The 27,357-nt window shown below is 45.6% G+C and overlaps 1 protein-coding gene and 1 long non-coding RNA gene across 2 annotated transcripts in view; one reads left to right on the forward strand and one right to left on the reverse strand.

Moving 5' to 3' along the window:
• Window positions 1–9,292: 9,292 nt before the first annotated feature.
• LOC127572598 (uncharacterized) lies at window positions 9,293–12,789 on the reverse strand. The gene is made up of 2 exons (XR_007956644.1): window positions 12,092–12,789; window positions 9,293–11,808 (listed from the first exon to the last, which is right to left on the reverse strand). It is a non-coding gene; the product is annotated as an uncharacterized LOC127572598 (long non-coding RNA).
• A 345-nt stretch (window positions 12,790–13,134) lies between these two features.
• Window positions 13,135–27,357, forward strand: part of ythdc1 (YTH N6-methyladenosine RNA binding protein C1) — a 57,077-nt gene continuing 42,854 nt past the window's right edge. Inside the window, 3 exon segments of the mRNA XM_052020672.1 lie at window positions 13,135–13,488; window positions 18,775–18,876; window positions 19,591–19,746. Coding sequence (XP_051876632.1) covers window positions 13,461–13,488; window positions 18,775–18,876; window positions 19,591–19,746 — 286 coding nt within the window. The 5' untranslated portion in view covers window positions 13,135–13,460.

Genomic DNA, 27,357 nt, shown 5'->3' on the forward strand with positions numbered 1-27,357 from the left:
ACTGACAAAATGATCGAAGAGTGACCAGGATGACTTTTCCTGTACAAGAATAATTTTATTTAAGAAAGGATAGAAAGGGAAACTAAGGAAATAAAGAGTAATTAGCGTGATATTGGTAGGAGGAAAAATGCTGGAATCTATCATTAAGAAGTGTTAATGGGGCACATGGAAAATAAATATTGGATTGGGCAGATTCAACAGTGTAAGGGTTAGATTTTTATAAGTTTTTTCTAACTAGTCGAGTGGGGGCCGGACGGCGCAGGCGCGGCACAGGCAGCTTAAAAAGCAAACAGCCTATAGAACGGGCAGCGTCGGAGCAGGCAGCGGCGTGAGTGGCAGCAGAGTGTTCTGGGCTTTGGCTCAAGGGGCTTCGGCATGAAGGGGCAAGGAGGGTAAGTGGCTGGTAAGTAGGTAAAGGCAAGGTTTACCTGTTCATTATAGATTTGTAGGTGGGACTAACTAGGGAAAAAGGAAAAGTAGTCAGATGGAGGACATGGTGGTGTGCTGCAGTTGTTTGATGTGGGAACTCGTGGACCTTGCTGCGGTCCAAGATGGCCTCATCTGCAGTAAGTGCTTGAGGATGGACAAACTTCGGCTCAGAGTTGATGAGCTGGAGTCGCAGCTACAAACACTGTGCAGCATAAGGGAGGGAGAGAGTTATGTAGACACGGTCCATCAGGTGACAGTCACCCCCCCTTAGAGCAGGTACATCTGAGGTTCAGGAGGCAGATAGAATGGTGATTGTCAGGGGAGGGAAGAGGAAGAAGAAGTCAGGCAGGCAGGCAGAGCAGGGAACCCTGGAGGCTGTTCCCCTCAGTAACAAGTTTTCTGCCTTGGAAGCTGTTGAGGGGGATGACCTGCAGGGGCCTAGCTGCAGTTACCAAGTCTCTGGCACTGGGACTGGTACTGCTGCTCAGAAGGGAAGGGTGGGAAAGAGACATGCGGTAGTGATAGGGGACTCGATAGTCAGGGAAACAGATAGGAGGTTCTGTGGCAGTGAGCATGAATCCCGGATGGTATGTTGCCTCCCAGGTGCCAGGGTCCAGGATGTCACTGATCGGGTCCACAGGATTCTTGAGCGGGAGGGAGAGCAGCCAGAAGTTGTGGTCCATGTTGGCACCAACAACATAGGTAGGAAGGGGGATGAGGTCCTGAAGAGAGAGTTCAGGGAGCTAGGCAGAAAATTGAGGAACAGGACCTCAAGGGTAGCAATCTCGTGATTGCTGCCAGTGCCACGCGATAGTGAAGGTAGGAATAGGAGGAGGTGGCAGATAAATGCATGGCTGAGAAGTTGGTGCAGGAGGGAGGGTTTTAGATTTCTGGATCATTGGGATCTCTTGGGAAGGTGGGACCTGTACAGAGAGGACGGGTTGCACCCAAACCAGAAGGGGGCCAATATCCTTGCAGCGAGATTTGCTAGGGTGGTTCGGGAGGGTTTAAACTAGTTTGTGAGGGGGAAGGGAACCGGAGGAGTAGGTCAGAGGAAGAAGGGGATGGGGAAAAGTTAGATCAAACAGGTAGAGAGGCTTTGGGGAAGGAGAAGCAGAATACAGGCTATAAAAGTAGTAAGGTAGATGGACTGAAGTGTGTTTACTTAAATGCAAGAAGTGTCAGGAATAAGGGGCATGAACTGAGGGCTTGGATAAGCATGGGGGACTATGATATCGTGGCTATTACTGAGACGTGGCTGACGTCAGGAGAGGAGTGGATATTGAATATTCCTGGTTTTCGGTGTTTTAAGAGGGATAGGGAAGGGGGGAGAAGAGGAGGAGGGGTGGCGATACTGGTCAGGGACACTGTTACGGCTGTGGAAAGGACAGATGTTGTAGAAGGATCATCTCTAGAGTCTGTATGGGTGGAATTAAGGAACAAGAAAGGAGCAGTTACTCTACTAGGAGTATTCTATAGGCCCCCCCGGTAGCGGTAGAGATATAGAGGAGCAGATTGGCAGGCAGTGTTTGGAGAGAAGCAAAAATAACAGGGTTGTTATAATGGGAGACTTCAACTTCCCAAATATAGACTGGAACCTGCTTAGTGCCAAAGGTTTAGATGGGACGGAATTTGTTAAAAGTGTCCAGGAGGGATTCCTGATGCAGTATGTTGACAGGCCGACTAGAGGGAATGCCATGTTAGATCTAGTTTTAGGAAATGAACCGGGACAGGTGAAGGATCTATTGGTGGGTGAGCATTTGGGGGACAGTGACCATTGCCCCATAACCTTTGAAATTGTCATGGACAGGGACAGGTGCAGAGAGGACAAGAGGATTTTTAATTGGGGAAGGGCGAACTATGAGGCTATAAGGAGAGAACTTGGGAGTGTAAATTGGGATGTCCTTTTTGAAGGAAAATGTACCATGGAGATGTGGTCGATGTTCAGGGATCTTATGCAGGATGTTGGGGATAAATATGGCCCGGTGAGGCAGAGAAGGAATGGCAGGGTGAAGGAACCGTGAGTGACGAGAGAGGTGGAACGACTTGTTAGGGAGAAGATGGTAGCATACATGAGGTATAAGCAGCAAGGTTCAGTCAGGGCCCGTGAGGAATATAGAGTAGCGAGGAAGGAACTTAAGAAAGGGCTGAGGAGAGCTAGAAGGGGACATGAAAAGGCGTTGGCTAGTAGGGTTAAGGAAAATCCCAAGGCCTTTTTCAAGTACGTGAAGGGTAGGAGGATGGCTAGGGTAAAGGTAGGTCCGATTAAGGACAAAGGTGGGAGAATTTGCCTGGAGGCAGCGGAAGTGGGAGAAGTTCTCAATGAATACTTCTCTTAGGTATTCACCAGGGAGAGGGGTCTTGAAGACGCGGAAGGGAGTGCTGGTAGGGGTAATGTTCTCGAGGTTGTAGATATCAAGAGAGAGGATGTGTTGAAGTTGTTAAATAATATTAAGACAGATAAATCTCCAGGGCCTGACGGGATTTTCCCCAGGCTGCTTCGAGAGGCTAGGGAGGAGATTGTTGAACCACTGGTAATGATCTTTGAGTCCTCGTTGTCCACGGGGATGGTGCCGGAGGATTGGAGGGTTGCGAATGTTGTCCCCTTGTTCAAAAAAGGTAATATGGATAGGCCAGGGAATTATAGACCGGTGATTCTCACATCTGTGGTGGGTAAGCTGTTAGAAAGGATTCTAAGGGATAGGATTTATGAACACCTAGAGAATCATGGACTGATTAGGGACAGCCAGCATGGCTTTGTGAAGGGAAGATCTTGCCTCACAAGCCTGATAGAGTTCTTTGAGCAGGTGACGAGGAAGATTGATGAGGGCAGTGCGCTGGATGTGGTTTACATGGATTTTAGTAAGGCGTTTGATAAGGTTCCTCATGGTAGGCTTCTTCAGAAGGTCAGAGGCCAAGGGATCCAAGGAAGCTTGGCTGTGTGGATTAGGAATTGGCTTGCATGTAGAAAGCAGAGGGTTGTGGTGGAAGGAGTGCCCTCGGATTGGAAGGCAGTGACTAGTGGTGTCCCGCAGGGATCGGTTCTGGGACCTCTACTTTTTGTGATATTTATAGATGACTTAGATGAGGGGGTGGAGGGCTGGGTTAGTAAGTTTGCAGACAACACTAAGATCGGCGGTGTTGTGGATAGTGTGGAGGGCTGTGGGAGCTTACAGAGGAATATTGATAGGATGCAGAGCTGGGCTGACAAGTGGCAGATGGAGTTCAATCTGGAGAAGTGTGAGGTGGTACACTTTGGAAGGACAAACTCCAGGGCAGAGTACAAGGTAAATGGCAAGGTACTTGGCAGTGTGGAGGAGCAGAGGGATCTGGGGGTTCATATTCACAGTTCATTGAAAGTTGCCTCACAGGTGGAAAGAGCAGTTAAGAAGGCCAATGGGATGTCGGCTTTCATAAGTCGCGGGATTGAGTTTAAGAGCCGCGAGGTGATGATGCAGTTTTACAAAACTCTGGTTAGGCCACACTTAGAGTACTGTGTTCAGTTCTGGTCGCCTCATTATAGGAAGGATGTGGAGGTGTTGGAGAGGGTGCAGAGGAGATTTACCAGGATGCTGCCTGGATTAGAGAGTATGGAATATGAGGAGAGGCTTAAGGTGCTAGGGCTTTATTCACTGGAAAGGAGGAGGATGAGAGGAGACATGATAGAGGTATATAAAATATTGACAGGAATAGATAGAGTAGACAGTCAGCGCCTCCTTTCCAGGGCACCAATGCTCAAGACGAGAGGGCATGGCTTTAAGGTTATGGGTGGGAAGTTCAGGGGAGATATCAGGGGGAGGTTTTTCACTCAGAGAGTAGTTGGTGCATGGAATGCACTGCCTGGGGTGGTGGTGGAGGCAGATACATTGGACAGGTTCAAGAGCTTGTTGGATGGGCATATGGAGGAGTGTGGGATGGGGGGATATGCGGGAGGAAGGGGTTAGGTAGTGTGAGGGTGGTTTGATGGATGGCACAAAATGGGCCGAAGGGCCTGTTTTGTGCTGTATGGTTCTATGGAATCTGATTTATTGTCAGTTTTGCATATGGGGAAGTAGGGCAGCAAATCTTCACACAGCAGGGTCTCACAAAAAAACTGAATGAATATCAGAGGTATATTGGATAAATGTGTAGTACCATAGAACTATAGAACAATACAGCACAATACAGGCCCTTCGGCCCACCATGTTGTGCCGCCCTTCAAACCACACCTAAGACTATCTAACCCCTTCCTCCCACATATCTCTCTATCTTAAATTCCTCCATATGCTTATCTAACAATCTCTTCAACTTGACCAACGTATCAACCTCCACCACCACCCCAGGCAGCGCATTCCATGCACCAACCACTCTCTGGGTGAAAAACCTTCTTCTAACATCACCCTTGAACTCCCCACCCAATACCTTAAAGCCATGTCCTCTTGTTTTGAGCATTGGCGCCCTGGGAAAGAGGTGCTGGCTGTCCACTCTATCTATTCCTCTCAATATCTTGTATACTTTTATCGTGTCTCCCCTCATCCTCCTCCTCTCCAATGAGAACAGCCCTAGCTCCTTATAATCCATACCCTCTAATCCAGGCAGCATCCTGGTAAATCTCCTCTGCACCCTTTCCAATGCCTCCACATCCTTCCTATAATGAGGCAACCAGAACTGAACACAGTAATCTAAGTGTGGTCTAACCAGAGTTTTGTAAAGCTGCATCATCACTTCACAGCTCTTAAACTCGATCCCCCCACTTATGAAAGCTAACATCCCATAAGCTTTCTTAACTACCCTATCCACCTGCGAGGCAACTTTCAGTGATCTGTGGATATGAACCCCCAGATCCCTCTGCTCCTCTACACTGCCCAGAATCCTGCCATTTACCTTGTACTCCGCCTTGGAGTTTGTCCTTCCAAAGTGTACCACCTCACAGTTCTCTGGATTGAACTCCATCTGCCACTTGTCAGCCCAGCTCTGCATCCTATCAATATCCTCTGCAAGCTTTGACAGCCCTCCACACTATCCACAGCACCACCAATCTTTGTGTCATTTGCAAACTTGTTAACCCAGCTTTCCACAATTGATGAATTGTTTATATGGGATCACTGTGATTTCTTTAGGTTAAGCATAGTCCTTACAAATTGAATGCTCTTGTGTTTGTTGCATTATTTAACATCAAACCAGATGGTTACTGATTACCAGCTAACAATGTAGTCAGGATTTTTAATATCTGGGAACCAGCTATTACCAGCTCAACTGTGCAAAACATTTGCATGAGAACCAGAGTCTGAATGTGCCTCTGACAATGTTGTTTTTAGGATGCACAACCAGACTTGCTTCAAGAAAACAGGAGCAGAAAATATTCACTACAAATATATCTTCCAGTTATGTGCTTTATGATGTTTTATTATCTGTTTTTAAATTCCTCAATAGTAAGTTAGCCAGGGTGAAAAACTGATTTCAGACATCAAATAGAGCAACGACTAATGACCAGTGTCCTTACTTTAGAAATGAATTTAAATGAAATCAATAATACATGTTTAGTACTACTAATTATTCTTGGGAAAACAACTAATAAAAAGAATAATCTTTCAAAGCTGATTGCTTTCCTTCTTTTCATGTGTATTGTAGTTTACTCTTCAGGTGATATCAGCAGGAAAGTAAACTGCTAGGAATGCCTCTAGTAGCCTTTAATATTTTGCTGTTTATACACATCTTGCAAATTGCACAAAAAAAGCAGTTTGACATAACAGCAACCATTTCCTGTTGAAATCCTGCCCTTTGCAATATTGGACTGGGCACTTCCAGGCACAATTCACTTTCCTGCAAATTTCTGGTGTCATTTGTGTACATGATCAGGTGTATGATACACATTCCTGCCCTCCCTTTCGAGCAATACACAGAAGTGCTGGAGGAACTCCCACCTTAAGCTATCTTCCTCCTCTTGGACACCTCGTCCAGGCCTTCAGACAACTCTGGATCTCTTCATCTCTAACTGCCGACAGGACATTAATCATGTCAGCTTCACCACTTCCCTCACCCACTCCAACCTCACCCCCTCTAAATGCACTGCCCTCTAGCACCAATCCTAATCTCACTATCAAACCCGCAGACAAGGGCGGAGCTGTTGTAGTCTGGCGGACTGACCTTTACATTGCTGAGGCCAGACATCAACTCTCGGACACCTCTTACGTATCCCTCAACCTGGACCCCTCCAGGGAGCATCAAAGCATTGTCTCCTGCACTATCACTGACCTCATCACCTCCAGAGACCTCCCCCTACAGCCTCGAACCTCATAGTTCCCTTACCCCACACTGTCCATTCCTACCTCCTACCCAAGATTCACAAACCCAACTGCCTTGGTTGACCCATCATTTCTGCCTACTCCTGCCCCACTAAACTTGTGTCTTCATATCTTGACTCCATTTTGTCCCCCTTGGTTCAATCCCTTCCCACCTATGTCCATGACGCTTCACATGCCCTCCATCACTTCAACGACTTCCAGTTCCCCAGCCCTGACTGCCTCATTTTCACCATGGACGTCGAGTCTCTGTACACTTCCATCTCCCATCTGACCCTCTGTTTCTTTCTCGATAACAGACCAAACCAGTTCCCGTCCACCACCACCACCCTCCTCCATCTGGCAGAACTGGTGCTCACTGAAAACAACTTCTCTTTCAGTTCCTCCCACTTTCTCCAAATTAAAGGTGTAGCCAATGGGAACTTGCATGGGCCCCGGCTATGCCGGCCTTTTCATTGGCTACGTGGAACAGTCCATGTTCCAAGCCTACAGCAGTAACACACCCCAACTCTTTCTCCACTACATTGATGACTGCATTGGGGCTGCTTCTTGCACCCGTGCTGAGCTTGTCAATTTCATCAACTTTGCCTCCAACTTCCACCCTGCCCTCATATTCACTTGTCCATCTCCGACCCCTCTCTCCCCTTTCTGGATCACTCTGTCTCCATCTCTGGAGACAGACTAACGACAGACATCTTCTACAAACCCACTGACTCCCACAGTTACCCTGACTACACCTCTTCCCACCCTGTCACGTGTAAGGATGCCATCCCCTTCTCCCAAGTCCTCCATCTCTGCCACATCTGTTCCCATGATGAGGCTTTCCGCTCCAGGTCCTCCTTTTTTCAGTAACCGGGGTTTCCCTTCCATCTCCATCAATGGTGCCCTTATCCATATCTCCTCCACTTCCCCCCCAACATAACAGTGACAGAGTTCCCCTTGTCCTCACCTACCACCCCACGAGCCTCTGTATCGAACACATCATTCTCCGCAACTTCTGCCACCTCCAACAGGATCCTACCACCAGGGACATCTTCCCCCACCCCCCTCTCTGCTTTCTGCAAGGACTGCTCTCTCCGTGACTCGCTTGTCCACTCATCCCTCCCCACTGATAATCCCCCTGGCACTTACGCCTGCAACTGCACTAAATGCTACACCTCCTCCCTCACCACCATTCAGATCCCAGACAACCCTTCCAGGTGAGGCAGCGTTTCACCTGTGAGTCTGAGGGTGTCATTTATTGCTCTCGGCACGGCCGCCTGTACATCGGAGAGACCCAACGCAGATTGGGTGACCGCTTCATCGAGCACCTTCGCTCCATTCGCCGCAACAGCCAGGACCTCCTGGTGGCCACCTACTTCAATTCCACATCCCACTCCCATACTGACGTCAATCCACAGCCTCCTCTTCTGCCACGTTGAGGCCAGATGTAGGTTGGAGGAACAACACCTCATATTCCATCTTGGGAGTCTCCAACCTGACAGCCTCAACATTGATTTCTCCAACTTCCGGTAAACCCATCCCTTCTTTATCTACCCCCCCCCCCCCCCCCTTTTGTCTTCCCTTATTCCTGTGGCTCCCTTCCCCTGCCTTGATAAGTTGCCCATCTCCTCCCCTCCATCCCTTATTCCATGGTCCACTGTCCTCTCCTACAGCATTCCTTCTTCTTCAGCCCTTTGCCTCTTCCACCCATCACCTCTCAGCTTATTACATCTTCTCCTCCTCCCCCACCCACCCACCATCCCCCTCTCACCTAGACTCGCCTATCACCTGAACTCACCTATCACCTGCCTGTGTGAGCTCCTCCCCCCCCCCCCCCATTCTGGCTTCTGCCCTCTTCCTTTCCAGTCTTGATGAAGGGTCTCGGCCCAAATCATCGACTGTTTATTTCCCTCCATGGATGCTGCCTGACCCGCTGAGTTCCTCCAGCACTTTTTGTGCATTGCTCCAGATTCCAGCATCTGCAGAATTTCTTGTGCCTCCTTTTGGAGGTTTTGTATACAGGAGCAAGGGTGTCTTGCTACAATTATCCAGGCCTTGGTGAGACCACATCTGGAGTACTGTGTGCAGTTTTGGTTTCCTTACATAAGAAAGTATGTACTTCCATAGAAGCAGCAAAGGAACATTCACCAGGTTGATTTCTGGGGTGGTAGGACTGACTTGAAGAGTGATTAGGTTGACTTGGTTGGTATTCATTACAGTTTAGAAGAATGAAGTGGGATTTCACTAAAACTTACAAAATTCTCTGACGAGGCTCAACAGACTGAATGCAGGAAGGATGCATCCCCTAGCTCAGTGGTTTTCAACCTTTTTCATGTAGCAGCCCCCCCAGAACATGTCCTTGTTAGATGGCGGGCCCACAAAATCAAACAATCGATAATTCATGCATACAACACTTAAATTACTGCACATAAGCCCTATTGAAACAGTGACTATTTCAATCACCGATAACTACCAGCGCTGTCTTTCAGTGTTCAGTTCAATGTGAAGGTTGTGCCTGTTTTGCACTGCAGAGTTTGTCCAAACGTGGTGGTATTGTCGTGGTTACCCGCAGTAAATAGATGACCAGGAGAAGCAGAAGATTCCTCAAGAAGTTAAACTTTTATTTGCAAAAAAAAGTTGTGACAGCCAGACAGTTACCAGTCACCCTCTGACTACTGCCCTCTCTGACTGCCCCCGAGCAAAGCTCGAGGGCCTTTTTTTATACCTTTTTTCTTAGCTCAATGAGATTGTTACAATCCATCATCTTTTCTCTTATCTTCACAGTTTCATCCTTCACCATTTGCCTCCTTTCACAGTTGTCTCCGGGCTCACAACCATTTGTCTTTCGCCACGGTCATTTCCTGTCTCAATCGCAGGGTGCCCCAATTATTCATGGGCATTGGGAGTACTGGTACTAGGCTACAGAACTATCAGTTATAAAACAATACTAGACTTATTCGCTACAAGGCTAACAGTTATAAAACATTACAATGTGCCCCTATAACCTATGAGTTCTGAGACTTGCTGGCATCTGGTTTATCAGTTAAAAAAAACTATCAGCTTCAGAACTGCTACAAAATCATTAGTCACACTAACCCTAACGACCATTAGCTACACAATAGATCAACAGTGTCTTCCTAGGAATGAGCTAACTATCGGTTTAATGAGCTACACTAAATCAAAAGTGTCTCCCTAAGAATGGGCTATTTCTTTAATGAGCTATATGTTTCCCACACTAAGAGTTTCCCGCGCTCGAGCTGAAGAAGAAGGAGGCCCAGCGGCCATCTTAAGGAGATCAGCAGCCATCTTAAACACAGAGCAGACTATGAATAAAAAAAAGTATAGCCTCTACTTTCTATATATTCTATAGTATGTGCGACAAATATACGCGTATGTCATCCTCAATATTCAGTCTTGATCTGTATTTGGTTTTCACGGCAGTGACTGCAGAAAATGGTATTTCGCACAGGTAAGTGGTTGCAAATGGTAACAGAACATTGACGGCTTTGCCGGACAGCAGTGGATACTCCTGGGAACATGCTATCCAGAATGACAACAGTGACATTCGATTGAACTGCAAGCGCAAAGTCGTGTCAGATGACAGTTCAGCCAATTCTTCTTGTTCACGTCCAGTTAAATCAGTAAGCATGCATTCAAACTGATTTCGAATCAATCAAACATGCTCGTGTCATCGTCGCCGAAATACTCATGGAAATAATGTGACAGCTGTTGAATATGGTTCAAAACAGTGCTCGCAATGGCCTCTGTGTTAGTCTCGTTCACTGTCAAAAATTCAGCCAGTAACGGAAACATATCATAGACGCCTTGCTCACATCTTCCCTTCCAGATACGGAGTTTTTTTCTGGAAGGCATTGATCTTGTCATGCATTTTCAGAACATTTGAGCCAGGTCCTTGCAATGATAGATTTAAGCTGTTCAAAATGTTGAAAATATCTGCAAGGTAAGCTAATCTGGCAACCCACGTCTCATCTGTCAAGAACTGTGCCAATGATCCGTTATGCTCATTTAGAAAAATGAGCAGTTCATCTCGCAATTCATATACATGCTGCACAACGTGGCCTCGTGACAGCCATCTGACTTCTGTATGTAGCAACAAATGCTTATGCTCCGCTTCCATTTCACGGCATATGTTTTCAAACAAACGATGATTGGGTGGCCTGGCTTTGATAAAGTTAACGATTTTAATGCACGTGGAAAACACATCTGCAAGATTTTCATCCATATCCTTTGCAGCCAAAGCCTCACGGTGAATCATGCAGTGGGTCGCTGCTACATGTGGAGCTTCTTCTTTCACTCTTGCGACTAGACCCGACTTCCGTCCCGTCATTGCGGCAGCACCATCCGTGCATACTCCAATACACTGTGTCCACGCCAATGCTGATTGCACAAAAAAAGTGTCAAGCGCACGGAAAAGTTCTTCACCGGCTGTATGTCCTGGGAGCGCCTTGCAAAACAAAAAGTCTTCCAAAGCCTCTCCTTCCAGCATATCAAACATAAAGCAAAAACTGTGCAACACTGGCAACATCAGCACTTTCATCGAGCTGAATTGCAAATCTGACTTGCGGAAGATGTGCTATCAGCTGCTCTGTATGTCTTCCGCCATATCGCCAATTCTTCTGCTTACTGTGTTATCAGACAGTGGAATGGCTTTCAGTTTTTGACTGGATTCTTTTCCCAGTACAACTTTGCACATATCTACTGCTGCAGGCAGTATAAGCTCTTCTCCAATTGTGTGAGGCTTTCTGGAATGTGTTAGTCGTAACGCTACCAAATATGATGTGCGAAGAGCCTTCTCATTTACAGTGGCGCAGGCTGTCATTTTGCCTTTCTGCTCGAGGTACAGCTCCTTTTGCCGCTCAAATATTCCTTCGGCTTACTGGCAATATCTGGATGCACTGTTGTTCAATTTCGCTGGTTTCATTGCATCGTTGGACAGTGTTTGCAAACACACAACACAGAGAGGTTGGTCCGCATTTGTCCCCACTGCGATGAAGCCATATGAAATGTATTCTGGATCGTACTTGCGTTGTTTTCTCTTTCGGTCACACTTATCCCCTTCGTCATCAGAATCTTCCGGTTTCTGGTCAGCTTTTCTCTGCAGAAATTTCTCCACACTCAGCAATACACGCTGGACAGTTTAATTACTATTACTGATAAACAAAATTATCAAAACTAATCTAAAATTTACACGCTTGCGCACTTTGTTTAACTGTGATGTCACTGTGGTGTAAATGCACGGTAAGTAAGCAATATTATTAAGGCACACCAACAACGTCACTCAGTCTCGCTAACACTACAGTGCACAACAGAACAGTAGTGAGTAGTGAACACTTCTGACTACTCTGACTACAGAAATCGAATATTAAGCAGCAGCTTACCAGAAGGGAACACCGTCTAAGTCTCGAAGATTGTCGCCTTTAACAGATAGAATAGATATGGCCGATTTTCTGAATAGTGGAAAACTGGAGTAAGCAAGTAAGCTGCATCTTTGTAACAGGTCGCTTTTCCATTTTTTTCTTGGCTTGCTCGTGGACCCCCTGGCAACCCGCCGCGGACCCCCAAGGGTCCACAGACCACAGGTTGAAAACTTCTGCCCTACCTGACGTGTCAAGAATGATGGGTCAGTAACAGGGCAAGAGATGTAGGACTGTGAAGAGAAATTCCTTCATTGCAAGGGTGGTGAACACTGCAGTATTTGCTACACAGAAGGCTGTCAGTGCCAAATTGGTAAATGTATTTAAGAAGGAGTTATAATTTCTGCATGCCAAAGACATCAAGGGGTATGGAGAGAAAGTGATAATGTGGTATTGAGGTAAATGATTGGCCTTGATTGTAATGAATGATGGCGCAGTTCATAGAGCTGAAATGCTATTTTATACAGCATCAATTCTGATGTGATTTTCCACTTGTCCACGGAACAAGCTTAAGAACCTGAACTACCTCCTCTTGCTCCCATAATCCCATCTGAGGTCGGGGCAGAGGGAGGGAATTCGGGGCAGTGAGGTTGGGGCAGAGGGAGGTCAGGTGGAGTGAGGTTGGGGCGGAGGGAGCGATGTTGGGGCGGAGGGAGAAAGGTTGGAGCAGGTGAGGTCGGGGCGGAGGGAGGGATGGAGGGAGGGAGGTCGGGGCGGAGGTCGAGGCAGTGAGGTCGGGGGCGGAGGGAGGTTGGAGGGAGGTCGAGGCAGTGAGGTCGGGGCAGAGGGAGGGGAGGGGAGGGGAGGAGGGGGAGGGGGAGGGGAGGAGGGGGCGGTGAGGTTGGGGCAGAGGGAGGGAGGGAGGTCGGGGCGGAGGGAGGGGGAGGGGAGGAGGGGGCGGAGGGAGGGGGAGGGGGGAGAGGAGGGGGGAGGGGGGAGGAGGGAGGAGGGAGGGGGAGGAGGGAGGAGGGAGGGGGAGGGGGGAGGAGGGAGGGGGCGGTGAGGTTAGGACCTTCTCAGCAACTTCCAAGCTCGGTGCTTATGGGCGGGGCAAGGGCGACGTGCATTGTGACGTAAGGGCGACGTGCATTGTGACGCAGCTGCGGAGGCCTCTGGCAGCGCGGCGGCCGCCTAGCTTGGTGGCGCCATTTTGTGAGGAGGTGAACGGTCGTCGGCCCCGGCCCGCGTTCCCGACCGGCCCCGGCCCACCTCCCCCGGCCCCGGCCCCGGCTCACCTCCCCCGGCCCCGGCCCCGGCCCGCGTTCCCGACCGGCCCCGGCCCACCTCCCCCGGCCCGCGTTCCCGACCGGCCCCGCCTCAGCACAGGGGACTGATGGCGGCCGACAGCCGCGATGATAAAGGTAAAAATACCCGCCCCCGTGCAGGCCCGAGAGGGAAGGGTGGGGGATCGGGGGCTCTCTTGTTCCGGGGGGGGGGGGGTTTGCGTGTGTACGTTGCGGCGCTAGGTTGGGTGTGGGGGTTGGGTGAGTGTAGGGGGTTGGTGGGGTGAGTGTAGGGGGTTGGTGGGGGGAGTGGGGGGAGTTGGGGGTTGGTGGGGGGAGTGGGGGGAGTTGGGGGTTGGTGGGGGGAGTGGGGGGAGTTGGGGGTGGGGGGGGTGGGGGGGGTTGGGGGTGTTGGGGTGGGGGTGTTGGGGTGGGTGGGGGTGGTGGGGTGGGTGTGGGTGGGGGGGTGTTGGCGTGGGTGGGGGGGTGGGGGGAGGCTGCAGACGCCGTGTCTGGGCCAGCCCTGGGGGAGCCGTGAGGTGGGTGGGGCAGTGGGGGGAGCCCAGGGAGCAGCTGCCAGCAGCAAGTCATTTCCTTACTCAACTCCTGTGATCCTTGTCCTGCCGGGCCCTGGTGTCACCGTGTCGTTCCCGGGGATCAGAGGCCTCTGCTGCCTCCAGCCGGAGAGGGAACCAGCACTGCTCCTATGAGGAGGAGGAGGGGGGAGGGGGGAGGGGGGGGTGGTCGGTCTCTATCCCCTTTGTTTGGCAGCACTGTAGACTCTGAACTTTTATTCTGCGTTCTATTTTGTTTACTACCTGAATCTACTTGTGTATGGCATCATCTGTCTGGATGGCATACACACAAAATATTTTTATTGTGCCTTAGTGCATGTAACAATAATAAACCAATACCAACAGTATTGTTTGTGGAAACAGCAAAGCCTGCATTTATTGTCCGTCCCCATTTCCTTGAAGGAAGTGGTGAATAGATGCCTTCCTTCTGGTGCTGTTGGATAGTGAATTTCAGGATTCATTGGTTCTAAAATGCTTGGGCTGACGGGGTCGTGAAATGTATGGTACGTGTAAGGTCATTCTTCTGCTCCTGTGCTCTTGAAACTAATTCAGCCTTTCTGATGTCTGTTGAGCCTATAAAGTTGATCCTTTACCAAACAAACCAAGTATGTGCTCTAGTTTTTACCATTCCATGCTGCAATTTTTGTTTAGCCAACTCAGCATAATTTCATTTGTATTTCTTTCTGATTTTGTGAATTTGGTTGCATGTTAAAATGTCTGCATGGATTAGTGCCTGGAGAAAGTTTGGTGTGCTCCTTGCTGCCTTGTTTCAATTGTTTTCTTAAGACATAGGAAGCTTGGCAGCCTATTAGGCCTAAGCTGGTTCTCAGAATGTTCCCACCAATCTCATTTCCCCAGTAACTTGTTAGAAACATTGAAAACCTACAGCACAATTCAGGCCCTTCGGTCCACAAAGCTGTGCTGAACATGTCCCTACCCTAGAAATTACTAGGCTTACCCATAGCCCTCTATTTTACTCAGCTCCATGTACCTATCTAACAGTCTCTTGAAAGACCCTATCGTATCCGCCTCCACCACTGTTTCCGGCAGCCCATTCCACGCACTCACCACTCCCTGAGTAAAAAAAAAACTTACCCCTGACATCCCCTCTATATCTACTCCTCAGCACCTTAAACCTATGTCCTCTTGTGGCCACCGATTCAGCCCTGGGGAAAAGCCTCTGACTATCTACCCTGTCAATCTTCATCTTATCATCATCATATCATCTTATCCCCATCATCTTATACACCTCAATCAGGTCCCCCCTCATCCTCTGTCTCTCCAAGGAGAAAAGGCCGAGTTCCCTCAACCTGCTTTCATAAGGCATGCTCCGCATTCCAGGCAGCATCCTTGTAAATCTCCTCTGCACCCTCTCTATGGCTTCCTCATCTTTCCTGTAGTGAGGCGACCAGAACTGAGCACAATACTCCAAGTGGGGTCTGACCAGGTTCTCTCTTGCATTCACATCAAACCACTTAAACCACCTCTGCCCCCCATGCTGGGTTTGGGGGGGGGGGAACAGAGCATGTTGGTCACATGGAGAAGATGCCTAAGTGAATATGAACAGCACCCTAGAACGTCTGTTGTTGGAACTGTGCAGCAGCAGCATTAATTACTGTGCCACTACTCTCCTGTCCTGACATGGTCTTGATCCCCAAGCCAGTGACAATCATCTTTGTTCCTTCCTTGGGTTTATCTCCTATTTTATCACCTGCATATCAATATCTTCTTTCCATCTTGCCTTGTATTCCTTTTCATCCTGCATCTTGGTCCAAGCATTAGGTATTTGACTGTGATGGATTTCATAGCAACATGCATAATGACTTCTGATAACTATTTCCACTTCCCTCTTGAGATGAAAGCTCTATTGTAGTTCCTCTCACTGAGTCCTTTTGAAAGGAATGCAGACCTTTAGTTTCTTATAAAAACTGCCTTTTGCTGTAGGTATGTAGGTGTGATAGTGGACATTGTATGCCATGCTTCAAGGATGAGTAAACTTTACTGGTGTGCATGAATCACTTAGTTGTGTAAATGAATGATAAACATTTCTGTCAGTTAGTGAATTGGCAAAATTTTTCCCAAATTTATTACTGTTTACTTGGGTATTATGTTTGTATTTTAAAAAAATGTGATTTTCCTTGACTACACAACTGACAAATTAAAATAAGTAGTTTCAGACTAAGAAATAGATATGATAAATTTTATGCAACAAAAAATGCTGGAGGAACTCAGCAGGTCAGGCAGCATCTATGGAGGGAAATGAATAGTCCGACGCTTGGGCCGAGACCCTTCATCAGGACTGATTTAGCATTTTGTTTGTTGTTCCACATTTCCAGCATCTTGTGTCATGATAAATTTTATAATCTGGACTGCTTGAGGTTTAGTTTCTCTTGGAATCCAGAGAATTATTAGGGTCAATCACTCACTAAACATGAAAAATAAAATGAACTTTCATAACAAAAAAAAGTAGGCTGGACAAATATGGTGGTAGAAGACATTTTGTTATGGAATGCTGCTGCAGAACAGCTGGGAAGACGTTCATCAGTTTTACCATCTGCTAAAAATTTATTCATGATGGGACATTCCAAAGCTTTGTACAGCCAAATGCTTTCTGATGTGTTGTCAGTGTAGGAAATATGGCAGCCTTTATGTACTTCATCCCTACATGCAGTTTTGCAATAATGACCAGGTATTTTGTTTTGTCACATGAGGGCTGAATGTTTACAGCAGGCAGGTGGGGTCAGCATATTAATGCAAGTGAAAAGTGTCTGTGAGTACCATTTTAATTATGGTCCTTGGTTACAGTAGAACCTGTACCCCTTGATGGCATTGATTTTAAGGTAGCTATGAATATATGAAACTAAAAAAACAGAAAATGCTGAAAGCACTTGGGTGAGGCAGCATTGGTAGATAAAGAATCAGAGCTCACATTTTAAGTTAATAACCTTTCATCTGTACAGTCATTGTACTGATGAATGGTCATTAGCCTAAAATGTTCACTCTTCCTGTCTTTACAGATGCTGCCTGACCTACTGAACATAGTCACATTTTGTTGTTTTAAAATATCCAATATGGCTCTGTGTGTGTGTGTGTGTGTTTGTGTTGGGGGGAAGGGAGGGGATCCAGGAGGGAAAGTCGCATACCAGACCTATCTCACCTAGCTAAGCAGCAGCCAATCATGTAATGTCTGTCCATATTAATTATTATTTGAGAGGCTAAAGAAGTGAAGTTCAGGTGATTATAGAGACTGTTAAATTTTCTGAACAGCTATACTATCCTGTGAGCCAGAAGGCAATGTCCTCAAATCTGTCTAACTATTACCCATGTGTTTCATCTGCACCTCACCTTTTATACTATCTACATCCATCTCAAGTAATCCTGTTCAGGTGGTTGACTTCTAGATTGCTACTGTTTATTCATAGGCCTTGTCCTCCAACATCTGCATAATCATGTGGAAAATGTGAATACAAGATAAATATGCAGATTTGAATCTGGATACTGGAATCTGAGCAAAAAAATAAACTGATGTGTAAATAATCTCATAAAAAAAATAAACTCTGCTCAACCTGCTGAGTCCTCCAGTTTGTCTAACCTCTCCCTACAACACATACCTTCTAATCTAGGCAGTGTCCTGGTAAACCTTTTATGAACCCTATTCAAAAGCCTCCACATCCTTCCTGTAATGGGGCGACCAGAACTGCACACCATGCTCCAAGTGCGGCCTAACCAAAATTTTATACAACTGCAATGTGTCTTCCTGACTGTGCCCCTAACAGGTATAGCATATACCACCTTTACCACTCTGTCTACTTGCATTGCCACTTACAGGAAGGTATGAACTTGGACACAAAGATCCCTCTGTACATCAGTGCTGTTAAGGGTCCTGTCGTTAACTGACCTCCCAAAGTGCAACACCTCATTCTTGCCTAGATTAACTTTGTCTCCCATTTCTCTGCCCATAACTAACTGATCTATGACCTGTGGTATCCTCTGATGGCTTTCTTCACTGTTACATCTACTAATTTTAGCCTTCAACTGAAGGTCCATAATCCTGGGGTGGAAAATTCCAAAGGTACATGATCACCCACATATGTTATGTATCTGCATTGCCACCTTCTTTGGATGTACACGAAGGTCCCTCTTCCTCAATACTCCCTGGAACCCTATCATGATATATGTTTATAGCCTCATGGGTACTCCCAACATGCATTGCCGTGCGTTTATCAGGATTAAACTCCATCTGCCACTAGTTTCTTAATGGTTCTTAAAAAGATTTCTCCTCCACTTACTAACCTGCATTAGCTCACGTTTTCCTAAATTTACTCCAGGTTCCACAATCTGTCTACTTGCTAATTTGCTGTCATCTTAAGTATGTTCATGTAGGGAAATGGGTAGTTGATGGGAGGAGTAACAAAGAATGTAGGGATCAACCAATAGAGGCGTCGCGTTCAAGGACAAAGATGGACTAAAGACTTTGACGGCATATTGTATGCTTTATCATTCAATAATTCTAAGATGTCAAAAGATGGTAATTGAAGAGCAGAAATAAAACTAAGCTCAGAAACTGAGAAAGGCGACTAAGCATGAAGAATGGACTAGGGAATAAAGAGAACCAGAAATGCAAGAAACATTGGGTTTGTTACTGCTGAGATTGGGCAAGATAATGTTTCAGCAGTGGTTATGTGAAGTATGACGTCTGTTCTGAGCAAGACCAGAGTGGAAAATGTAACATTTTCTAAAACCTTATAAATTGTATCATCCGGTAGTTTTATTACATTATATTTGCTGTACATGTAGGCATGTGACATATGAGAAGTATAAGGTAACGGATAAATTTCTTGTCTTTTAGATGGTGAAGTCAATGTTTTGGATGATATCTTGACAGAAGCGCCTGATCAAGATGATGAGCTTTATAATCCTGAAAGTGAACAAGACGTTAGTGAGAAGAAAGGTATGATATAATAGTGCTTTGGTGCTTGGATTGACAGTATATCATTCAGCAGTGCCTCTTGAAAAAGCCTTTTTGAGTTATAGTGGCTGGGTGCAAGTGGTTTGTTAGTGTTGCAGATGGTTTCTTGGTTTTGTACTAGACAATTGTATCCAAGATTGAGCTGGTTCTGTCTGTGATTTGCAGGTTTATTCGCCTTCCACTATGGCTTGGAAAGTGTTCATTTGTTTTTTAAGGAGAATTGTCAGCACTTCGGGTTTATTTCATTACTAATTGTGATTTGAATAATTAATGAATAAAAAGGAAATTGGTCTTGTTTCAGACTTTAAGTGAATCATCAGTTTTCACATTACTGAGTTTTCTGCTTTGGTTTGGGTTGCTCAAGTAGCCTAGGGTGCATTTCAGTTAGAGTGCTTATTTTAATGGTCAGTACATGATAAATTGCAAAAAAAATTCTGCCTTTGTACAATAGCATTAATGAATGTTTTAAAGAATTATTTAATTTGTTTTACCATGTGAACATCTGCAAGGATAAAAGTCAATTTCAGTGGGTACTCTTAACTACAGCGAGATTGGAGTGGCTATTCTTAACACATATAAAACAATATTGCCTTTGTATCAATATGTCAACCAGTCACTATTTGAAATTCCTATTTTCATTTTGATTGTGTATTTAACTTTTTGGAGACATAAAAAATATTAACCTTTATTGAACAGCATCAAAAGAAAAAAGAAAGGAGAGGGCTGACAGTGGTGATGGGAAAAGACAGAAATCTTCAAGCCATTCGGCACGACAAGTTAGCAAAAGAATCTTCCTGCCCTTCTGCAGGAGACAACATAAGGCTTCCCTTTCAAAAGGTAGACACCTGCCCAGCCTTTAAGAAGGATGAATACCAGCGATATGAACGAAGCAAGACTGCAAGCGGTGACAGAAAGAACCATACACAGGGTTCTCGGGTAGTCGCAGAAAGATCGGACTGATAAAGGTGGCAGCAGAAGAAGAGGAGTCTGACAGGAAACTAAATCAGCAACTCCTGATGAGTCAGAAACTTACAGCATGGTAAGGCAATGCCGACTAGTTTATAAATAGTTAATGTTTTCAATTATGTTCTTTGGAATGCTATTTGTATCCATGTCCAATCCTCCAATCTAAACTTTTGTGTTGGCCACTTGTCCTTTGAGTCTGTTCATGATTCAACAAGATTGCTGGTGTTTTATTGCCTCAGCTCTGTATTCTCTCTTACCCGTGGCAGTCTTTTTACATAGCAGGAATCTGTGCAGTCCACCTCTACCTTAAAATATTCAAAGTCTGCTTCCATTGCCTTTTTAGACCATAAGACGTAAAAGCAGAATTAGGCCATTTGGCTCATTGAGTCTCTCAACCCCATTCTCCTGTCTTCTCCCCATAACCTTTGACACCCTTACTTGCATGCTTTAAATTCTACAGAATCACCACCCTCTAGCTAAAGAAATTCCTCCTCATCTCTGTTCTGAAGGGTCGTCCTTCTATTCTGAGGCTGTGCCCTCTAGTAGTGAGAGTCTAGGAAATATCCTCTCCATATCCACTCTATCCAGGCCTTTCCAATATTCGGAGGGTTTCAATGAGATTCCCCCTCATCCTTCTAAACTTCAGTGAGTACAGCCCCAGAGCCATCGAAACACTCCTAATACGCTAACCCCTTATACCTGGGATCATTCTTGTACACGTCCTCTGGACCCTCTCCAATGCCAGCACATCCTTCTTTTTAGATATGGGGCCCAAAATTGCTCTCAATACTCCAAATGGGTCTGAACAAGCCTCAGTATTACATCCTTTTATATTCTAGTCATCTTGAAATGAATGCTAACATTGCATTTACCTTCCTTACTACCGGCTCAACCCGCAATTTAAACTTCTGGAAATCGTGCACTAGGACTCCCAAGTCCCATTGCACCTCCGATTTCTGAATTTGCACCATTTAGAAAATAGTCTATGCCGTTATTCCTTCTACAAAACTGCATGACCATACACTTCCCTACGCTGTATTCCATCTGCCACTTCTTTGCCCATTTTCCCAACCTGTCCAAATCCTTCTGCAGATTCCCTGCTTCCTCAACACTACCTGCCCCTCCATCTATCTTTGTATCTCCGCAGACTTGGCCACAAAGCCATCAATTCCGTCATCCACATCATATAACGTGAAAAGTAGCAGGACCCAACACCGACCCTTGCAGAACCTCACTAGTCACCAGCAGCCAACCAGAAAAGGCCCCTTTATTCTTGACTGACCTTCTGCCAGTCAGCCAATCTTCTATCCATGCAAGTATCTTTCCTGTAATATCATGGGCTCCAATCTTGTTTAGCAGCCTTGTGTGAGGCACCTTGTCAAGGCCTTCTTGAAAATCCAAGTATAACAATATTCACGACTCTCCTTGGTCTATCCTGCCTGTTACGTCCTCAAAGAATTCCAACAGATTTGTCAGGCAAGATCTTCCCTTAAGAAAACCATGCTGACTTTGGCCTATTTTATCATGTGCTTCCAAGTACTCCAAAACCTCATCCTCAAACATCTTACCAACCACTGAAGTCAAGCTAACAGGCCTATAATTTCCTGGTTGTTGCCTCCCTCTCTTAGAGTAGAGTGACATTTTTTCAGTCCTCTGGAACCATTCCCAGATCTAGTGATTCAGCCTCCTGAGAGAAGTTGGTTCTCTCACAAGAGGAAACATTCTTCCCACATCCACCTTTTCAAGACCCCTCTGGATTTATTTGTTACATTAAGTCCCCTCTAACTCCAGTGGATATAAGCCTTCCATGTGCAACTTTTCTTGTAAGTAAACCAGCACATTCCATCTCTCAATCAGGTATGCCTTCTCTGGAACTTTCCAATTTCAGATGTGGTCTTGTCAATGCCCTATTTAACTGAAGCATAATCTTCCTACATTAGCATTCTGTTCCCTTTAAACAAATTGTTACATTCTGTTAGCTTTCCTAATTACTTATTGTACTGAATGCCACTTGTGTAAATCTAATACTAACAAACAGGCAGGATGGATTGCTGGCTTGTCGTAGGACTACAGGCATCTACTACCTTGAGGGAACTCTGTTCATGGCCACATCTCCAACTGTTTCCTGTTTGTAGCCCAAACAGTTCACGTAACCTGGGGAGGACCTGTATCGTGCACTTGAGTATTCAGATCCCTGTGCTTCTCAGAGGTCCTCCAACTTATCACTACTTAAATAATGTTTCTTATTTTTATGCAATTTTCACATTTTCCTCATATTACTAGTAAAATGGGCTGAAAAATGGCTGATGGTATTTAATGCAGACAAGTGTGAGGTGATGCACTTTGGGAGGACAAACCAGGGTAGGACTTGCACAGTGAATGGTAGGGCTCTGAGGTGTGCGGTAGAACAAAGGGACCTGGGAATACAGATCCATAGTTCCTTGAAAGTGGCATCATGGGTAGATAGGGTCATAAAGAGAGCTTTTGGTACTTTGGCCTTCATAAATCAGGGTGTTGAATACAGGAGCTGGGATGTTATGCTGAAGTTTTGCAAGACGTTGGTGAGGCCAGATTTAGAGTATTGTGTGCCATTTTGGTCACCTACCTACAGGAAAGATATCAATAAGCTTGAAAGAGGGACAGGGACCTGAGTTAAGATTGAATAGGTTAGGACTTTATTCCCTGGAACATAGAATGAGGGGAGATCTTACAGAGAGACAAAATTATGAGGGGTATAGATAGGGTGAATGCATGCAGGCTTTTTCCCCTCAGGTTGGGTGCGACTAGAACTAGGTGACGTATGTTTAAATATATAAGGGGAATCTGAAGGGAAACTTCACTCAGAGGGTGGTGCGAGTGTGGAACGCGCTGCCAGCGGAAGTGGTAGATGCGGGTTCAATTGTAACATTTAAGGGAAGTTTGGATAGGTACATGGGATGGGAGGGGTTTGGAGGGATATCATCTGAGTGTAGGTAGCTAGGACTAGGCAGAAGATCAGGTTGGCATGGAATAGATGGGCTGAACCGGGAGATCCACTCCCTATTGAAGACGGGGACTGCTGCACACAAATCTGGGGATCCTGATCTGTACAAGAAATCAAGGTATGACCTTCGGAAAGCTATCAGGGATGCCAAGAGGCAATACCGACTCAAAATAGAGTCCCTGACCAGCCGTCAGTTATGGCAGGGCTAACATGCCATAACAGGCTACAAGACAGAAGTCGGGCTGCATAGTTAACAACAATGCGTCCCTTCCTGATGAACTTAGTGCATTCTATGCATGTTTTGAACAGAAGGGAAGTGGATTGTCACCATCCACCCTGACAGCCTCCAATGCAGTTGAACCTGTGATCACAGTGGAGGACGTAAGATCAGTCTTCCAGAGAGTGAACATGAGGAAAGCACCTGGCCCAGATGGTGTCCCTGGCCATGTGCTCAGATCTTGTGCTGATCAGCTGGCAGAAGTATTTGTGGACATATTCAACCTCTCCCTGCTTCAATCTCAGGTTCCCACCTGTTTTAAGAAGACTACTATCATCCTGGTACTGAAGAAAAGCAAGGTAACATGCCTCAATGACTACCGACTGTTGGCTCTGACATCCACCATCATGAAGTGCTTTGAGAGGTTGGTCATGGCACGCATCAACTCCAGCCTCCAGGACAACCTGGACCCACTGCAATTCACCTATCGCCGGAACAGATCTATAGCGGATGCCATCTCCCTGGCCCTACACTCAGCTCTGGAGCATCTGGACAGTAAAGGCACCTACGTTAGACTTTTGCCTATTGACTACATCTCTGCCTTCAATACAATCCCAAGCAAGCTTGTCACCAAACTCCAAGACCTAGGACTCAACGTCTCCATCTGTAACTGGATACTTGACTTTCTAACAAACAGACCGCAATCAGGGAGGATAGGCAGCAATACCTCTGACACAATTATTCTCGACACTGGTGCCCTACAAGGCTGCGTCCTCAGCCCTCTACTATGACTGTCTGGCTAGATTCTGCTGTAACTCCATCTACAAGTTTGCAGATGATACCACCGTTGTAGGCTGTGTCTCAAACAGCAATGAGGCGGAGTACAGCAAGGAGATAGAGAGCTTAGTGGAATGGTGTCATGACAACAACCTTGCCCTCAATGTCAACAAAACAAGAGAGCTGGTCATTGACTTCAGGAAAGGGGGTGGTGTACATGCACCTGTCTACATCAACGGTGCTGAGGTTGAGAGGGTTGAGAGCTTCAAGTTCCTAGGAGTGAACATCACCAACAGCCTGTCCTGGTCAAATCATGTAGATGCCACGGCCAAGAAAGCTCACCAGTACCTCTACTTCCTCAGGAGGCTAAAGAAATTTGGTTTGTCCCCTTTGACTCTCACCAACTTTTACAGATGCAAAATAGAAAGCATCCTGTCCAGATGCATCACGGCTTGGTACGGCAAATGCTCTGCCCAGGACCTCAAGAAACTGCAGAGAGTTGAGGACACAGCCCAGCACATCACGGACAATAACCTCCCCTCCTTGGACTCTGTATTTACCTCTCGTTGTCTTGGTGAAGCAGCCTGCATGATCAAAGACCCCATCCACCCAGGACATTCTCTCTTCTCTCCTCTTCCATCAGGTAGAAGATACAGGAGCCTGAGGGCATGTACCACCAGACTTAAGGACAGCTTCTACCCCACTGTGATAAGACTATGGAACGGTTCCCTTATACAATAAGATGGACTATGACTTCAGGACCTACCTTGTTGTGACCTTGCACCTTATTACGCTGCACTTTTTCTGTAGCTGTGACACTTTACTCTGTATTGTTATTGTTTTTACCTGTACTACATCAATGCACTCTGTACTAACTCAATGTAACTGCACTGTGTAATGAATTGACCTGTACGATCGGTATGCAAGACAAGTTTTTCAGTGTACCTCGGTACAAGTGACAATAATAAACCAAAACCAATGAAGGGCCTATTACTGTGCTGTAGTACACCATGACTCTACTCCATTTCCCAGACCTTTGTCCCATCACTGGGCCTATCTATGTTTCTTTTGTGAAGACAATAATGCTGCTACAACTTTTCTACCTATCTTTGTACCATCAGCAAATTCAGCATCTACATCTTTGGGTCTTTTTCAGGTCCCAACACTGATTCCTGGGGAAAACTACTTGTTAAATCCTCCCAGCCAATTAGGCATGCTCTGCTTTCTGTTAACCAGGCAATCATCACCTGTGTCAACATGTTGCCTCCTATGTAGTGAGCTTTATATTCTGAAATCAACTTTGATGCAGCACCTTATCAAATGCCTTCTGTAAATATAGCTGTACCACCAGGTCTCATTTACGCATGGCATGTTACTACTACAGTGAGCTCCAATAATTTGGATAAACGTGATTACCTTTTCACAAATCCACATTGACTTTGTTTTGAGTAAAGCTGTTTCTCTATCTGGTGGAACCTTTCCAGGATTAAAATCCATGTATCACTTATTTCTCTAGCCATTTCTTTGAACACCCTACAAATGGTCCATCAGGACCTGGGAACCTAAGATCCAACTGTGATTGTAATTTCCTAAGTTCTTCCTCCACTTTCCAGTCAAACTCCTGATATGTGGTTCTTCTGGGATATCACTTGTATTTTTTTATAGTGAAGACCAATACCCCTTTCAGTCATCTGCCTTCTTATTTTCCATTGCATTTTCTTGCTTTTGGAAGCTACAAGTTCTTGTATTTAAAGAGTATTATGGGTATAAGATTTGAATTATATATATTTTGTATTTTTTGGTATTTTAAATGACTGGTCATTGAGCAGGAATGTGGCAATTTTATGTAGTGATTTACTCATTTGTGGCTTTAAATGTGGTCAGTGAACTCGCCCTTTATTACTTTCAAGCTTGCAAATGTTTATTTGACAGAATTGCATTGTGAGATTTTACTGAAGGAGTTTCTTTTGCTCTCTAAAAATTGAATGGTTTAGTAGTGTTGTGCAGAGTTAGAATTGCAGTGATCAAAATAAGGTTATTAACTGCACTGCCTTTGAGGCCACATCTCTGACAAAACATTTCCATTGTAGACTCGAGAAAAGCATTATCCACCCAATTAGTAAGATTTTATTGCCTAGCATTTGATACTCTACACTTTCATGTACTGTGAAATAATTTGTTTCATATAGACATGTTCAGAAGGCTTCTGGTTCAGTGCTTATTTTTTTCCCCAATTTAAGTGCCATGTAATTTTAACAGTTAGACTATTCATAATTGAACCTCAGTATCACTGCATCAATGGATGTACAGAGGTAAAATATTAAAGGACACAGTTATCTTCTAATTTGTTGCTTCAGTGAATTGCTAGAGTTAGCAGTTTTCTTGAAGGTGCCATCAAAGCCACACTGCTCCTTTAATTGCTCTATTTCTGCCTGAGCATTGCATGGCATTATTGTGCAACCTAATTAGCAGTTTGTGAGGAAGCAACAGCCCCTAATGGTGAAAAATTTGGATCATAGTACAGAAGCAAAGGAATGTGGACCCATGTTTTGGGGGCAAAGTAGTACAGTGATTGGACACTTTAGTGGGCTGCACTCAGAGCTCAGTGGCAAAGGGCAGTTTTAACAAAGTCTAGATTGAGTTCAGTAGAAGGGAAAGGACTGATCAATGAATAGCTGCTGAGTTTTGTGTTCTTCAGGTCATGATGACGCGTCAAGTTTATTTCAAGTTTAGTTAGTGATCTAATGTGGAGGCTTGATGAAGCCTGTTGAATGCATATCCTTTGGCAAACAATCACTCCAGAATGCTTCTAGTTGTGGACAGCATAATGAGGAAAGGTCATTGGTTGGCCTGTAAATAGTGCTATTTCAGAAGGGGTCAACAGAAGGGGTTTGTGCTTTTACAGGAAATGGAGGGGTGCAGAATGTGCTGGGAACTGTCTGCAGATTGGGCTTTAAGCTAAATTGTTGAGGTTGTGAGCTGGTGGGTTCTGGTTAGAAAGTTTAAGGGACAGGATAAAGCTATTGTGCAGTGCAGCAACTAGGTTAGTCATGAAAGAACAGTGCATACAAACATGTACCTGGAAGTGAAGCCAGAGCAGAGAAAATTTGGGTATATAGCACTTGTTACAAGATGGGCGCTTTACTGGAATAAGTAGAAATTGGCATGACCTGACAGCCATTTCAGAGATGTGGTTGCCAACAAGGTTGCGAATTAAGTATTCTGGTCTTCTTTTTAGGATTGTCTTGGGGAAGGAAGGACCTCAGCTCAAAAAAATCAAGTAGAAGTGGGAGTTGTACAAAGACCCCAAACAGTGTTAGGAATACAAAGTGTAAATCAGCAAATTAGTATTGGCATGTAACAAGGGTAATAGAATAGTCATGGAGACTTCAATCTGCATGTAGACTGGGCCTATGAAATGCAGTTGCAGTAGTTTTGGGAGGGAGAGTTCATGGGATGTCTAAAGAAAATGTTTTTCAGTTCAGACTTGGGGAGCAGGGCCGTTTTACATTTAATATTG

Source organism: Pristis pectinata, chromosome 7 (assembly GCF_009764475.1).
Source record: "Pristis pectinata isolate sPriPec2 chromosome 7, sPriPec2.1.pri, whole genome shotgun sequence".
NCBI classification, from domain to species: Eukaryota; Metazoa; Chordata; class Chondrichthyes; order Rhinopristiformes; family Pristidae; genus Pristis; species Pristis pectinata.